We start from the raw sequence: 17,500 nt of genomic DNA on the forward strand, positions 1-17,500 counted from the left end.
TGCGACGAACATTGAAAACGGCCTTTCATTGTTAGTGCTGTATTGTCCTTTTAATTCCGCAGTGAGTAATTTATTTCGTGTCACGGAATGTTCCTTTGTCAACTTACCGAAGCTCGGTATACTATTGTTTTTTTTTTTCTTCACCCAATCCGGTCCTATCACGTTCAGTGGGTTGATTTATCGTTTATTGGGAAGTCTTTCGAAAGTTCTTAACTGAGTAGAAACCGTGGTATAAATAATTATTTTCTTCAATTTATGACTCGATTACAAGCCGCTTTTCGGGGAAGCTCCACTCTCCAAATAGTGGGGAGGGGGACAAAGATCGGACTCCAGACAGGCGAATTTTCGAGCCTGTCTTATTTACGGTTGAGCACAATGCCAATTTCAAAGCAAATCACTTTAAATAAAAATCTGATCGAATCAAATGTTGGTTTTTCATGAGAGCCTAAAACCCTACCGCCAATAAACAGATTAGACAAGAGAACAGAGTGATCCTCGCATTTGCGAGGGTCACTCAGTTCTTTCCTCTAAAACCCGTACTTCAAATATACATTTCTTTCAGAGCAAATTAGATGACCAACCAACCCAAACTACATGCAACGTGTAGTCCGAGATTCGAACCTGGTACACATTGCTCCTACGTGTACAGTCCGGGAGGTGTTCTGGCTTGTAACAGTGTGTCGATTCAAGGAAAGTCAGGGGCTGTTTACCTGATCACCCGGCAGTGCGACGTTCATTCTTGTTCGGGTTCATTCCGTCTTATTGTTCCTTTTATAAGTCTTTGCATGATACCAATTTAACTATTCAAAGGAAAACAGGAATTTCAATCTGGTGCAACGAATTGGATGAACTCTTAAACCCTGCGATGTGAGTTTTGCACCTGCTTCATTCAGTTACAGATCAATATAGGAGAGAGAACAGCTGGGGTGATTCTTGTACACGAAAATGGGAGTCGAATCTGTATCACTGAGTCTAACAGTGTTACTACTTGATACAAGGAAAAAAATGGGATTTATCAAACAATTTGATGTTGATGATAACTTTACTACCATAAGAATGACGGACTTATCTGCTTACGTCTCGAGCGTTAGAGGCCATTGTCAGAAACAAGCATTTAACTGTCATGGTTAGATCTCCAAGCAATAAAGAATGTTAATAACACTCCCACCCTATTGTCGCCACTTTTACTATTTTTGTCGCTCCCCCAAACTTCCCCGTTTTTCCTTTTTTTTTGTCGGGCTTAGGCATTGAAAACAGTGAAGGAGTTTGCAAGTTATTTAGTTTTTGTCGCCAGTGCTGCCGACGTTCAAGCGGAACATGTTGTTGCCCATAAAAGAGCACTGCGGTACCTCGTTGTTCAGCGAGATTTTCTATATACAGCCGGTAGAACACCGTGTGCTTTGTTTTGAATCAGTGCACGTGGGAGATCGACCTTGACTAGACAAAGAGTCCAAGTGGAGATAATCTAGCACAAAGCAAGATCTATAAATCGAGGGACTTATTGGTGTGTAAGGATCTATTAACGAAAAGTCATTTTTTCTCGTGTACTGTCCACCAGGACAAAGTCTTGCAATCTCCAGTATTCTGTTAGCTCGCGATGATGTCCTATTTCTTGAGAGTCAAATCTCGGGGATCGGTTCAATGTTCCACGCAAATTTTCTATGAGAGACTTGTCTTTCTGCGTAAAACTTGTTATTTGCGAGTTTATTTTTTTCACCTGACAAACAAATACTTCATTGTTTCAGCTGATTTGTAGGAAAATAAATCTGTGAATAGAGAGATGTCATGGTGATGAAAGAGACGCCCATGACTCCGATTATTTTCAGGTTTTAAAAATTGTCACGGTGATCAGAAGGAGTAATTAAACTGAGTGGAATGCAATCACACGCTTGATTTTAGACTAAACTTGCACGTCGCGAAGTTCAATTACCACTTTATTACATCCATTAAAAAATCACACAATAATTATTTCATCGCTAAAATACAGGATTTTAGTCAGTGCCGATATTTTATTGATCCAGTTGGGAGCAAAAGTTGCAAAATTCGCGGCACAATGGTTTTCTCTGTCTTTCATTTTCCTGCAATTTGATTGGTTAAACCAGCCTCGAAATCTGATTGCTTGTTTTGTTTTGGTGTTCCTTTCTCATTGGCTGGGGAAATGGTGCGATTTAGAGCAAAAATAGTGCGAATAGGAAATAAACCGCAGTGCTGAGAGCCAACAGGATTGCAAGGATCATCAGTGATTTCTGAATGGATGGATGAATGAATGAATGAATGAATGAACATATACATATATACTTTATTGACTTTCCCAAAGAAGGGCTTTTCAAAGACAATATAAATGCGTTCATAACTGCGAGGATCATAGCTTCACTTGATTTCATATCCGCAGTTCATATATGATCTATTTCATATATCATTTCATTGTTGATTCATTCCTCACCGGAACATTGGAACCCACAAATGACCAGCTCCCAACGTCGGTGCACGAACGAACGAACGAAAGAAAGCGTAACAAAGAAATTGCCATGACAAAAGATAAGGGGCGTTTCCATTTACAAAAACATTCCATCGGGTGAAAAACGTGTTCCATTTAACTCAGGTCCGTTCGCCGCCCAGTGATTGCGATTTTACGCCCCAAAATTTTAAAATGTGGCCGTGAATAGCCTGAAAGTGGTAAGACCTTTCAAAAGTTGTTAATGGAACACACATTTCCATCGGAAAGTTTCCAACGGGAAAACAGGACTACCTTTTCAGAAGTTCCATTTATTCCGGAAATTTTCCGGTGGAACGAACCAAAAACGTGTGTTCCATTTACATCCCAACCGGAATTTCCGGAACAGTCTTGGTAAATGGAAAACGCCCAAGGAAACTACTATTAACCTCTGCTTGACCAATCCAAGATGTTTTTTAAGGTGACGAATAAGCACTTTCAAATTTGGGGAGAATCGTACCGCATTATTTCCTGGTTGATTGCTATAAAAGTTTACCCTAAAAATTACAACTCTGCAATTCTAGTCAGAATTTAAGGAAATTGGGTGAAGGAAGCGATTCTAGAATACCCGGCCATTTTTTCACGCGGCATAAATCTGTTGGTCCCGCAATCTTGAACTAAGTGGACTTCAACGAGTGTATAACTATTGCTCCCGCAGTGCCACAGTCGTCAACTAAGTGGTATTCTGCGAGTGTATGACTATTGTTCCCGCAGTCGAAAGATAAAAGGAATTCTGTGGGTGTATAGCCAGTGTTCCCGCAAGTCCACAGACGTGAACAAAGGGGAATTCAGCAAGTGTATCTAGCCGGGTGAAGCATGTTGTTGCCGTTCTCCTCAGCATAAACACTCTTGAAACCGGTCAGTATATTAAAGAAGTGGACCACGGACGAGGACTGACCAGGTACAAAACGCGGGCTGTGGACTAGTTATGAAGCAAGGACTGAGTATCAGATACAGAGTTTTAAAAAGGCCTTCAGTCCTCTCGTTCCGTGTCAAAATATTGTCACGTACACGGAAATGCTCAGTTACAACAACATCGAGTGGGCTACAGAAACTGAAAGAGTAGAGATTTTGTCTCAAAGTGGAAAAATTGTTATGGGGAAGAACGGAAACATTTTAAGCATTAACTTTAACTCTTCGCACATTTCCATCTTCTATATTAAACGGGGACATAGTTTTTGCACGCTGTTAGCTTAACCCTTTAAGCCCCGAGGGGTTCCCCATTGACGAGTAAAATCGTCTGGCGTTAGACAGAGTAAAATCTATAAGTGCCATTTGGCACTATCGGGGCTGAAAGGGTTAAAGTCCTCTGACTGTTGTTGTCGTAATTCAAGCCAATTCAACACACAGGAAGTCCAGTTTGGCTCGTCACGCAATCTTTACACTCAAAGTAAGCTAAAGATGAAGGCGGTAGTGTGTACGCATAATTCACGACACGGACTGTAACAGTCGTGCGTTTTACAGACGGACCCGTGCGACACAGAGGTGAACAAAAAGTTGTATCAATCGCAGCAAAACATTTATTTCGCGAATTGGTAAATAGACCCCTGTCTAAATGTCACAATGGCATCTCCCACTGAAATCATTCAAATTTCTCGATTTCTAAACATATATAGCTGGTGACCCACGAAGGATTCCATAAATTACTTTCGTGTCTTGCCTCTGATAAATACAACATTAAAACGTTTCGCAATTTCAACTAAAACCTCGAGCTATTGATCGTCGTTTTGAGTTGCCTAAAAAAAATCCGCGTCTTATAACATCACAATTTAACGCTATGGCCCGCGCTATGGTTGATTATTTTCCACCATTCCCATGTCGGACTTCAATTCACGTCGTCAGCCTGTCGCCATTTCGTTACCCTGTGTTTTTTTCAAAGTGTTCAGTTGTACTCAGTCCGCGTTTTTTGATTAGTCCTCAGCCTTCAGTCCCCCATTTATACTGAGTCCGTGTTTCATACCCGGTCTGCAGTCCCGAGTCCACAGTCCAACTTTTATACTGACCGCTCTTGAAATGTATTTCTGCTGTTTTTGCCAGTTATGCGAAATTTTTAGCATATGGCACTCGGGAACAAAGGAAAATAGCATTTTAATACAAGTTCATTCAAGGTCAAAATCACAAGTGGTGGGCAATCAAAGAATAATCGAATTCTGTCTCCAAAGATATCGTATTTTAACATGAGATCAGTGTAACTATATCGAATTAAATTTATCGTAATAAGTTAATTTATGAAGATCCCCTGGTCATTGCTACCGCCTCATGCTCAGTGTACCAATATTCAGCAGACTGCACGATGACCTTGGTATACGTTTTGTTTTGTATCTTCCTTCCGTACCCGGCTCTGCCTCAGCCAATCTGCCAAAAATCGTCCAAGATCAACAATGCAAATACCGCCTTTCCCAGAAAAAAAGTGGGAATTACTCTTAAAACTTTCTTTTGAAGATTACGCTATAAGCTACCTCAATTTATTGCGAGGTTCAGAAAATTCACTGGAGTGACTCAACACGAGAAAGGAAGACAGAGATTTTGAGACCACGGACAGTTCGTGTCTTTCTTGACGGTGTCCTCTCCAGATCGAGGCTAGTGCGTGGTGAAAACATTTTTGGCGCGCATTCTCCATGGACTTAAGTAACCACATGCATGCACGTATTTGATCTGTGATATATCTAGTGATCCAGTCACGTCTCATTTGAACGCCGAAAAACCGGCTTTTAAACAACAAACCATGGACAAGGATGGGCTCAGTGAAATGGAATCGAGTGAAAAGAGATTGATCGAGAAAGCAAAGGAAGCAAATGGCGAACAGACTAGTCAATCAGGCGGCAGTGGTAGCTCTGCTGCTGATGAACGCGACGTCCAGGTGACCGACGAACGCGAACAGTGGGGAAAGAAAGCGGATTTCTTGCTTTCGTGTATCGGATTTGCTGTTGGATTGGGGAATGTTTGGCGTTTTCCTTATTTGTGTTACGCAAACGGTGGAGGTAGGTGAAAACGTGTATTTGAAAGATTGAATTAACTCTCAACTTATATTGTGATTTCCGCCTGATAGATTTGGGGCTTTTGAAAAATCGTGTCTGGTCGAGGAAACCAAATATTTCCAATATCACCGAACGACAAAAACGATAACATATCATTCAGTTTCCTCTTTTGTAGTAACCAGATAGGTCTTGATATTTACGCCACGCCGTTCTAAAAAGGGATTCCGTGAAACAATACATTCAGTAATTTTACTTCGTTAGCTATGCATGAGTAGTTCCCGGGTTCCAACGGCACCGGAAACAAGTCGCTAGTCTCGGCCTAGATGCTAAAACTCATTCGTCGTATTTCACGGATGCGAATAGCTTTTTGCTCACCGGTTTTTATCATACTTTGGAATGAATAAGTTAGTCTCTGACTGTTTTCCATGTGGTTTTCACGGAAAAGCCAGAGAAGTCAAAAACAAACTTAACAAAGCCTAAAGCCGCTTGCTTGCTAGAATTTGCACAATAAAAATTAATGACAAGGTCTACAGAGTTCCTTTGTCAAGGGATAAAAATGGAACAAGTTTGCCTGGGGGTTTTTTATTTTGCATTTTAGTACAATGTATAATTGGGTATTTTTTGCATTTTGGCTTTCAAGAAGGGTTTGTTTCTCCTTCCTTGTCATTAAGAGTTTTTTCAGGCTACACCAAAGATAACATATCAGCAGACTTGCACTTGCAAATTTGTGCAGTCCAAACCTAGCCCTAAGCAAGTTTTCCTTTCAAGTAAGGAGCACTGATTATTGCTAATATCATACCGTAATTGAACAAACAAAAGTGCCTCTGTGATTGTTAAAACATCAACTGTCTTGTTGACAAGGCTTAGAAAGGATCAAATGACAGCTGTTTCAAATGGAGCAATACCTATTTTTGTGGAAATTTGGCATCTAAGATATTTTGGTCACACATTCTGTTGTACAAGATTATAAGATTCTTTGATTTTTTACTTGCTTGTAGTGTGATCTCCAGACAGAACACGGTGATATGGAAATTACACAAAACTATACCAATTAAAGCTCTGATAACTATATTTTCTGTAATTGTATTTGAGCAGATAAATATCAAAAGCTGTTTTTATAGAAATGAAAAATGGTTAAAATGTTAAGGAACAAAAAAGAAAAAAAATTAAGATTGATTTAAATGCAGTAATTCATTTTACATAGCCTCACTAAAAGAAAAAGATTTTACTGCTAAAATGTTTAATTATTTCTTGTCAAGTAAAAGCTATTTTCAAGGTCAACTGCTCATTTGAAGTGAGTGTCAAGAGTATTAAGAATATAAGTGGTGTGCTGGCCAAGCAGAAATAGTTATTGGTTACAGCGGATACAGAATCATTTATCGAAAAATAGAAAGATAAAAACATTTCAAGTATGTGTGACACCTCGTCAGAAATCACTTCCTGGTGCAACAGGGATGGCTGTGGCAATGGAAGTGTCACAAAACAAGAATATTATTGGTGAAGAGAGGAAAGAAAGTTGTGCTGCACATACATTTTTGTACAACACAAATTTTAGAACTTTTTTTTGACATACTCCACAAAACAGCAATATGAAATGACAAAATGTCAGGTTCTGATGACAATGTAAATCCACCAAAAATGTTCATGCTCTATCTGTACTTGAAATCAGTTTGTGCTAATAATATTATCATACATTTATGTATTAAACAACATGAACAAGATTAAATAATCAAAATACTTATGATAGCTTTAATTTATGCTTTGAAGTAACATTTTTGTTGATGTTGCCATTGCCATTGCCCTAGGTTAAAGCTGCAGCTACACAAGCAATTTTTTTCTCAAGCCGGGGATCCAACTTTTTTCAAAATTTTGTCGCAACGCCTGTGGGCGAGGGTGGCTACACTTGTTACAAATTTTGGCGACAAATTGAAGGTCGTGCAAATCACATACTTCAAGCGACCTGTGCACTATAAAAAAACATTCCTCTTTTAATTTCATTGGCTAAATGCTCATTAGTCACATTGCAAGCATGGACAAAAAGTTGCAGGGTGGCTACACGGGCAACTACATGTATCTCTGCGATTTTGTAGCGGAAGTTTCAACTCTGGCGACCTTTTTCTTGTGATTTTTTTCACCTGCCGTGTTGCCAGTTCAAGGGTGGGTACACGTGTGATTTTCATCACGCTGGCGATGCAACACAATTTGAAAAAATAGCATCACTTGCGCAAGCCAAAAATCGCTCATGTAGCCGTGGTTTAAACTCCCAGGGTTCTCATTAAGTGCCGGCAGCCGGCTAAAAAACCGGCTACTTTAAATTTAGAGCCGTCTACTTTTCGGTCATAAACTTGCTATAAGCAATGACAAAGCGCTTCTCCCGCCGCCTACTTTTATATTTAAGCCGTCTACTCCAAAACTTATTGAGAACCCTGAACTCCTAATTATTATCAGTGTGAGGTGAGCACTCCAAAAAGTAAAGTGACTTTGATTTTTTGACTTATGCACAGGTGAAGAAGTGTAGATCATTGTTGGGTTTTTTTTTTGTCTAGAGCAACCCTTATCTCTTTTTATGTTCGAGTTGGCGTATTGGTGAGAACACTCGCCGTTGACAAAATAAACGTGGCCTGGATTTGATTCACAGAGTCAACACCAAATTTGGGTTGAGTTTGTTGGTTCTCTCCTGTATGAGGTGTTTCTTTGGGTTCTCTGAGGTTGTTAACCATTTTACCCAAAAAAATCTGGAAATTTCGGTTGGAAAGTAAAATCTAATGGGAAGCCTATTTTGGTCTTCCCAAACTGAAAATTTCTGGAGAAAATGGAATTTCTTGCAAGGTGGTCCAAAATTCCCAAACAGTACAGTGTATTTCCGAATGGAAAATATCATTGTTTACCAATAAATTTTGCATTCCCCAATGATTTTGCCTCCCTCCGAACTCCAGTAAACTTGAACAAATTGTGTAAATACACCTTATTCCAAAATGGCCGCTGATTTATGCACATACAAATTGGCCGTTGTTGCCTCGTTCAAGATAAAATATTCTTTTGAATTTTAAGCTTAAGAACGAGTCATCAAGGGCTTATTTGAATAAAAACAAAAGAATATTTAAATGGTGGCCATTTTGGAATAAGGGGTATGGTACACGATGATCCCAACTGAATTTCCCATTAAGGAGTTTTTGCTTACCATTTGAACAAACCTACATTGTAGTACCAACCAGTTTCCTCTTGTAAATGGTAAACAATCTGGTTTTCTCTCATCAAAAACTAATATTTTGATTTCATTGGCTTTGCTCACAGGGAGCAGAGGAGTCCTATTTGACCGTTTTTCCAGTTAAATTCACCGTACAATTGCAGTGGGATTTGAATCACTGTATGTGATCAAAGTACATACAAATCCTACACACGAAACGAAAGCCGCATACAGTAATGACTGTTTACCGACCCGAAAACAACTACGCGATCTTAGTCATAAGATTTGTTCTACAGTACAAGCGGCTTTAGTGAGCAAAAATTGGGGCAAGATGAACCCAAAGAAATCAGGTCATCGGTTGTGAATCAGCAATGTGTTTTTTATTATTTTAAATGTGATCTGTGCAGATAATATGGGTATGCAGCCCGACACCTTCACCAACGCATTGCTGAACACAAAAATTCGGCAATTGGCCAACATGTTTTGGAAGCTCATGGGGAAAACCAATTTAAGGTCTTAAATATTTAATGTTTACAACAAATCTGGAAAATTCTTACCAACTCCTAAAGAGAGAGTTGTTTTCCACTTTGAAATTTTTTAGTTTTGTCTATTATCCTGGTGCTGATGCTGCTTTTCTTAATGCGAAGTTTCCAAGTCTTGGTGCAAAACCAGATGATCAGCTAAAGTAGTAACGATTAATGTCACTTCCAGTGTATCCTCTTAGAACTGATGACACATTTCTGTCACTGGTGTCCTCCGGTCCACATTAAACTAGTCATGCGGTGGTCAGTTTCATCCTTTGTCTCTTTTTGTACTCTCAACACTTCGTGCCGGAGGGTGACGAAAATTGACACGGATAGGAACTCAACCGTAACATGATGGTTTGTGTATAGTTTGATTTACGTACGATGATTTAAATCAACAAGATCAATTCGCGCTGCAATTGTATGGTGAAATTTACCTGGAAAAATGGTCAAATTGGACTCCTCTGCTCCCTGTGCTTTGCTATAATATCATGTCTTTTAAGCTTGAGATAAAGTGATTATTTTAGTTCTTACTTAAAAAGTATTTCTGACAATAAACTGAAGCGTAATAAACAGAAACAGTTATTTTACTGGCATGGACAGGAGGATTGGTGTTGTGCGAGAGGGATTATGGGTATGAGTGTTAGATACTGTATGTACAGTATAGTAGGCCATTACAATTTGAAAACCATTCTAGGTCAGTGACGATTTAGCTTCCATGTTTAAGTTTGATTTACATGTAAGTGTGTATTGTTGGTTTCCATGATTCATTATCGTACCTCAGCCCCTGGAGTTTGCGGCACTGTAGTTGTCGGTGGTATATGTTCGCTTCTTCCCATGAAGTGTTTTTGGGTTTTCGTATCCAGTGGTGTCGCACTCATTTACTGTGAATTGGTTGTCTCTGGAGACACGTCTCTGTGTTATGTGGAATGGTCAGCAATAAGCTGGCGTATGCGGTCTTTGCTGACCTGCCATTATAGGCCCCTGTATCTACACTGTACACTGTTGTATGCATGTCATTGGTAGTGAAGGCAAAATCTGCTGTTTTCATTTTGCAGGGGCTTTCCTGATTCCTTACATAATTATGCTTATTTTGTGTGGAATGCCAATGTTTTACATGGAACTTGCTGTTGGACAATACTTCAGCCTTGGACCAATTGGGACCTGGGGAGCTGTTTGTCCTTTGTTTCAAGGTATTAAATTTGGATTCCTTTCAAAAAGTCTCACCACCAAACCATGACCGATTCAATGGCCAGGCGAGTAAACACTGGACGGGCAGACAACTTTAAACACAACAACTTTATTCCGTTGTGACAATCTGACATTTGCACTCTCTTAAACACTCCACTTTGGCGGTTTTCTAACAGAAAGGTAACACAACGATTACAAAGGTACAAACAGGCAAAACGTTGACGGAAAAAATACTCACTGAGCTGTTGCAGCTACTGTGAACTTACACACACAAAAAACCACTCCCCCCTCGAAAACACTGTCACTAATCACATGACCCCCCACATTGGTAGTCACAACAAGTTTCTGCACCCGTTTAAGTAAAATATACAAAGTTGCTGTCTTTCACTGCCATGTACAACTCTTGTCATGGTAATCTTATGTTAAGTTTGTGTATTGTTTTTTTTTTTGTCTAAGGTGTTGGCTTCGCAAGCATGATGGTTTCCTTTTTAGTGTGTATTTACTACAACATCATCATTGCCTGGTGCCTTTATTACTTGTTTTTGTCAATGGCTAAAGATGTGCCTTGGAAGTCTTGCAGCAATTGGTGGAACACCGACACATGCTTGGCAGGTGCAATTCCGGAGAGAACCAAATGTCCAGTAATGCTCCCAACCAATAGTACTGGTGTATTTGCTAATGGTACTGGTGCCCTTGTCAATGGCACGGCTTTCCTGGTTAATGCAACTCTATCCAATTGCACAAGTCCAGAAGCCAAGAATTATACTTCACCGTCATTGGAGTATTGGGAGTAAGAATTTCTTGATATAAGATTGCCATCAAATCCTAGCCTTTTTTTCCTTCAAGAAATAGAGTTTTACTTTAAATATCTTTCTCAACATCTTACAATGTTTGGCGCTTCCCAAAGAAAGCTCCTTTTTTTCCTCTAGGGCATGGATTTGCCAGTGTTTTGGTCTACATATTACGTGGATGTCCATCTTGCTTTCAGTATGAGCCTGCAGTAATAATTGGTTTCAAGCTGTTATAGGAACCCTGCTGTATAGCTGATAAAAATAGCAATGATAAGGCAACTAAAGGCTTTTCATCTGTAATCCTTTAATCAGAAATGACTTAAAGGACGGTGCCTACTATTGTTGTTGTGCACACGTTCTGCGCATCTCGAGATACTCGGGTTTCCTATCGGTGATGTTTACTAATACAGGGATATTTTTGTGCCGTTTAAAACTAACCGGAGAAAGTATATCTTAGTTAGTACTCTGCTCTGGGGTAGCCATAAATTGCTTTGTATTTTAAAGCTTTTTACAAATATTGTTGATTAATCATCTTCGAAAAATGCGTGGTTACCCCCAATTTTCTTTTTGGATTTCAATAACACTTGTTAAGATCTGCTTTTCCCACATATTCAGTAAACCGTGCAAAAATATGTTTGAATTAGTGGGCACTGTCCTTAAATGAGCTGAAACCCAACCTTCTTTCAGGAGGTATGTTCTGCGCATAACAGACAGCATTGGTGATACTGGAGTTTTCAGATGGGAAATAGTCCTTTGTCTGTTAGCAGCATGGATTGGAGTGTATTTCTGCATGTGGAAGGGCGTCAAGTCATCAGGAAAGGTGATAATATGAAATTCTGATTTATGCAAAAAATATATCTGTGCAACCGAAAAGTTAACCGCTTTGTTTAATTGACTCCCAGGGGTTCCCCATTGACGAGTAAAATTGTCTGGCGTTAGAAAGAGTAAAATACTAAGTCTGGCCGGTTTGGACGTCAAAGGTTTAATATGGTTATTATCATTTTTTGAGATAAATTCTTAGAAGAATCTTCAATATTCCAGTTAAATGCCAAGAGCACCAAAGAGAAACACAAAAATAATGTTTGTTTCACCTCTGTGGGTACAGAGCTTGGATTGGTTTCTTTTTCTGATAACATTACTTTTTGGAAGCAACAAGTTGTATGGAGTTTTAAAAATGTTTTCTCCTTTTATTTAGGTTGTGTACTTCACAGCAACCTTCCCTTATGTTGTTTTGTTTATTCTGTTTGTCCGTGGAGTCACTCTTCCAAATGCAAGTGAGGGTATCATCTATTACTTGAAGCCTAATTGGGTGCGCTTGAAGGAACCAAAGGTACATGCAGTTGGACAGATCCATGACACTCAATGAAACAGTAACATATCATTCCATGAGTATTCAGGTTTATTGTACAAAGTCGGCACTGTTATCCATTATATATTGCCAAGTTTGGGAAACACTCTGGTACTGGAGATGTATGTTATGAGTTTTGGCACTAGTTGGTCTTTCTGGTTCAATTTCTGTGAGCCCTATGAAATCTACGCTCATTTCGCAAAATGTAACGCTAAGATCATGTGACAACTAAAAGAAAGCTATTATGTTTTAAGTGTGGTAATTGGGGTAAACTTATCAAAAATATTACTGAAATTTGAATCACATAGTCTCTCTTTGTCATTTGGGATTCTACACTTGTGCTAATTTGCTGAGGTTTTTTTTTTTTCATTGTCTATAAAAGCTGTCAATGAAGGTTGCCTATCGACTAGAAAAAAACTGTTTAAATAGCTACTAATATGGCTCTGTGTCTTTGCAAGGTGTGGGTTGCAGCTGCCACTCAGATATTCTATTCATTAGGAATTGGCTTTGGGTCTCTTGTTGCCATGGGAAGTTACAATAAGTTCCACAACAATGTGTTCAAGTGAGTTGACTTTTGTTGTTTGTTAATTTTTTATATGATTACTGCAATATAGACCAAGAGGCACATTTCTGGATGTACATAGTAGAATCAGAAGCCTTTTTTCCAAGTTTTTTAATATTCTTTATGCACAGAACTGGCTCCAAGAGGATAATTTTCCTTCAAGGTAGGGATGATATAATAGACCAGGAACCCTGAGAGGGGGGATAAATGTGGCTGTAAAAAATACTGTAGGTATTCCAATCAATTTGTTTAAGTCTATTAAGAAAGGAATCTGACCCATTGACCCCTGGGAGTGAGACCTAACAGATTTTACTCTGTCTAACGCCAGACGATTTTACTCTTCAACTGGGGGACTGGTTGACCAGTCAAAAACGAGAGTGTCTAATCTGCGTGGGTGGGTGGGTTCCTAACCCTAACTCTAACCCTTTTTTTATCAACGACTGGAAATTTTCTTAAAACAGACAAGACCTAAGACAAATTTGGACCGAGCACTGAGGGAGCTAATATATATATTTTTTATCTTCAAACAAACATGACCCACCTACCCACGCGATTTAGCCTCACCCGTCAAAAACCATATTTATAAACTTGTCCACGCCCTTAAAGGTCAGAACCCTTTGCCAGTTGTTCAAATCCTGATTAAGCTAGTCCTAGTTTATTGGAAACTCATTACAGTACATGTAGGTTAGGTAAAGGTAAAGGTACACCTTATTTAACGTTGGAAGTTCCTTTACTCTCTAGAGGGTATTCTCCCAGGAAGCCGATGGTGCACTCATTTTATCCCCCTCTTTCCTTCAGTGCTCCGTTTTAAGGGTATTTAAAGCCACGTAGGCTACACTGAAAGCAAAGAAGTCGAAACATGTGAAGATCCGGGGATCGAACTCGGGACCTTACGCACCAAAGCAGCACACTAACCGACTGTGCCACCCTTGCTCCTCAAGGTCGGTACTTGATCGTGGATTGATCGCCTTTTGAGCAACTTGGCCCTCCCCTGTTTTAGTTAAATTTTTCCCTATGTCCAGTATGAAATGTTAATTTAATTTCTGGCTTTTGTATTCTGTAGAGATGCTTTGATGATTTCACTAATCAACTGTGGAACAAGTATTTTTGCTGGCTTTGTCATATTCTCCACTTTGGGATTTATGGCAGAGGTCCTGAATAAAGACATAACAAAAGTGGCAAGTTCAGGTATACTAGAAACAACTTAGGGCCTCCTTCAAGTTTAGCATCATGCCTTAAGTATTGTTTTTGCCTTTCTTCTGGTTAGGACCTGGGCTGGCTTTTGTTGTGTACCCAGAGGCTATTGCGCAAATGCCAATTTCTCCGCTGTGGGCAATTCTGTTCTTTTTTATGCTGCTAACCTTAGGCTTGGACAGTCAGGTAGGATAAATTCAATTCTGTTTAGTTCAGTCCTTTCAGTAACTTTTGAAGTCGGTGGCTGGGGAAGGTAATTAGATGGCTGTGGAATCACGTGCCAAATGTATGAGCCTCTCATGGGTTTGGGAGCATGCTCCCCCATAAATTTTTGAAGGCCATGAGCTTGGAAATGCCATTTGCAGCATTTTCCAAAGTATTTCCCTCTAAAAGAGCAACAGAAAACACTACAATAATTATAGTCACTTTTAACAAAAAATTAATTGCTGGTTTATTAGTATTAAATTCATTATAGGTTGTAGGTCATGTAAATTGAGCACTAACTGCTCAAGACTATTCTATAACCAACAATTTCAGTGGACATGAAATTTCTGCCCAAAAGGCAATAGGGGATGGCCTTTGGCAATTCAATGATTCTTTAAAAATGCAAAATTTAAGAGTTTATATGGTTTTGGGGGACCCACCTTCAATGTTAGAGACGTTTGTATGGATTTTAAATTATGTTTCAAAGTCTGTAACTTGGTCTCTGTTCGACCAAAAAGCATCAAACTTGCACAGCTGGCCAATCTCAATGTTATCTTAAATGTGATGGTGTCAATTTATCGATTGGTTTAAATTTGAAACTTGCCCCAGTTCCCTGCACAGGCATGAAAATTTGGAATGATCTTCCTGAAAGTGCTGTCAAGTGGAACTTTCATTTTTTTTCTTTAGTAGAACCAAGGAGTGGTTCATTGTGTCTTAAGTTTACCAAAATAGTAAATTTTGTTCCTTCATAGTTTGGCATGATGGAAGCTGTCATCACAGGGCTTGTGGATGAGTACCGCATTTTCAGAAAGCACAAAGAACTTTTCATCCTTGTTGCAAGTATTCTGTGCTTCATCCTTGGCTTGTCATGCACCACTCAGGGTGGAGCATATGTGTTGAACCTATTGGATTACCAGTCTGGAGGGGTTTCTCTACTGTTTTTGGCCTTCTTTGAAACTATGACCTTGGCGTGGATTTATGGTACTGACAGATTTTCACTTGATATTGAGAAAATGATCGGACGTCGTCCTGGATTATGGTGGTGGTTTTGTTGGAGGTTCTGTGCCCCTCTCATTATGGCTGGCATCTTCTTGTTTAGCATATCTCAGTGGTCTGGGGTCAAATATGACACCTACCAGTATCCACCATGGGCTGAATTCATTGGATGGGTTATTGCTTTGTCTTCCATGCTCTTCATCCCTGGAGTTGCTATCTGGCAGCTGTACCGGACTCCTGGTACATTCATGGAGGTTAGTGTCAGAGCCATAAAATGTTACTGAAATGTTAGTGTTCCTGAACCTTTAGAGTGGTTATTTAAATGGAAGTGACTGGCTTGTTCCAGTTTTTCCCTTTCTGAGATTGGCCAAGGACACTAAGAAAAGTCTCTAAATCATGTACATGTACATGTCATATACAAAAGTAAAACATGTTGTATGTTGTTGTCTTCCTATCTGATTGTTTGGTCTTACACTGTAAGTAGGCCAAAAAAAGGCTGTCATGTTGCAATGTCAGTCAATCTTTATTGCATGTGGTAGATGTACTTAATGGTTATGTAACAACATCATTGTAATATTATGTTCAAAGCATGTTTTTATTTTTTGTTAATTTTTAGCGACTTTATATTTGCTTGAAACCTGACCCTGTTGTCCAAAGAGACATAGAGGAGAGGCAAGGTCTTGAGCATCGAATTGAACTTGTCAAAGTGTAAATAACAAGTAAGTCTGCTGGTTTTTTTGTGTATTTATGGCTATTACAAGTGTGCAGCCACAGACCATAAGGTAGTTTCTTTAGCACTTGTACTTCACTCTAAAATGTTCCAGATAAGGTTTTCGAACATGGTGTCCACAGGAATAAATCTGAAGTCTGTAGACTTGTTGGGTTAGTTTTCATCCTCAGCCATGCTTGGTTTTTGGTGGGAGAATCATTGATTACTTGATTTCTGGCACCCAATTAACTTTGCTTTCCTTTACTTTTTGTCCCCAGAAATAAAACACTGACGTGAAGTTGTTTTGATGATCTCTAATTGTAATTAAAGAACATGAGTCATGGTACATGTAAGTTACACAAGATGACATAATGGAGAAATGAAGATGCTCTTGCTGGCAAGTATCCACGTATGGCAATAAACTTGTCTTTGCAGTGGTAGAACAAAAACACTGGCCAGTTCACACAGATCAGTTTTGATAATCATGCTGTCTCTGAATCAAAAGGGAGATAAATGAGGGCATGCAAACAAAGATCAGTGCTACACATATCTCTGTGGAGCCTCCAGTTATCTGATTATGGGTTAGCTTTGAAAACTCTTCAGGCACAGGGTTGCACTATCGTGGAAAACACATGATCAACCAAAACGCAGGGATGTAGATAATAGCCGGTAAAAATACCTGGCTGAGCGTCATTTTTCCGGCTGTAAAGGGCAGAAGCTGCCTGAGAAAGAAGTTACTCTCCCAAATGTTTGCAAAATAATGTCAGTAATTTTTTTGTGCCCACAGCTTATATGAATGAAAACACTCCATTTTTCTTTTTGTTCAAACGACTGCATTGGTACTATTTACACCTCATGTATGCAAAATAGTAAATGCCAAATCTCGTATTCCTAGCTTAACAGGCATGATTAAATGGGCCTCTGGCCCATCATTTCCGCCTATAAAAAATTGTATCTACATCCCTGAAATGTATAGATTTCATGGAATCTACAGTAACTAAGGGTGCATTTGATTGACCGTATTCCGGAATAGGAATAATTGGAATAGAGGTTAGAAATCCTTCTTTTTTACGATGATTCACAATTGTTTATTTATCCTCGTTGCTTCAAAACACCACTGGCATATTCTTATTCCGCAATGGGGTCAATTAAATGCAACCCAAATTTCCCACACTTTGATTCCAAGTTTGCTTTTTGTTAGATTCTAAGACGAGTAAAATCTGTATGTATCACTCTGAGGAGGGAGGGGGTTCCAGTCTGAACGAAGCCAAGGACTGGAACTAATTAAAAAAATTTTTATTTATAGCTGAATTGTTTGTATT

The 17,500-nt window shown here is 39.2% G+C and overlaps 1 protein-coding gene across 1 annotated transcript in view; it reads left to right on the top strand.

Moving 5' to 3' along the window:
- Positions 1-4,955: 4,955 nt before the first annotated feature.
- The window catches only part of LOC138047180 (sodium- and chloride-dependent GABA transporter 1-like), a 13,847-nt gene continuing 1,302 nt past the window's right edge, over positions 4,956-17,500 (top strand). Inside the window, exons 1-11 of the mRNA XM_068893921.1 lie at positions 4,956-5,475; positions 10,242-10,376; positions 10,831-11,164; positions 11,853-11,985; positions 12,361-12,495; positions 12,972-13,075; positions 14,139-14,263; positions 14,343-14,455; positions 15,226-15,723; positions 16,086-16,188; positions 16,457-17,500. The exon at positions 16,457-17,500 is cut by the window's right edge and continues 1,302 nt beyond it. Of these exons, the coding sequence (XP_068750022.1) occupies positions 5,220-5,475; positions 10,242-10,376; positions 10,831-11,164; positions 11,853-11,985; positions 12,361-12,495; positions 12,972-13,075; positions 14,139-14,263; positions 14,343-14,455; positions 15,226-15,723; positions 16,086-16,181 (1,929 nt within the window). The 5' untranslated portion in view covers positions 4,956-5,219 and the 3' untranslated portion in view covers positions 16,182-16,188; positions 16,457-17,500. The remainder of the gene's footprint in view (positions 5,476-10,241; positions 10,377-10,830; positions 11,165-11,852; positions 11,986-12,360; positions 12,496-12,971; positions 13,076-14,138; positions 14,264-14,342; positions 14,456-15,225; positions 15,724-16,085; positions 16,189-16,456) is intronic.

The sequence above is a fragment of the Montipora capricornis genome, chromosome 4 (genome assembly GCF_036669925.1).
Source record: "Montipora capricornis isolate CH-2021 chromosome 4, ASM3666992v2, whole genome shotgun sequence".
Lineage (NCBI taxonomy): Eukaryota > Metazoa > Cnidaria > Anthozoa > Scleractinia > Acroporidae > Montipora > Montipora capricornis.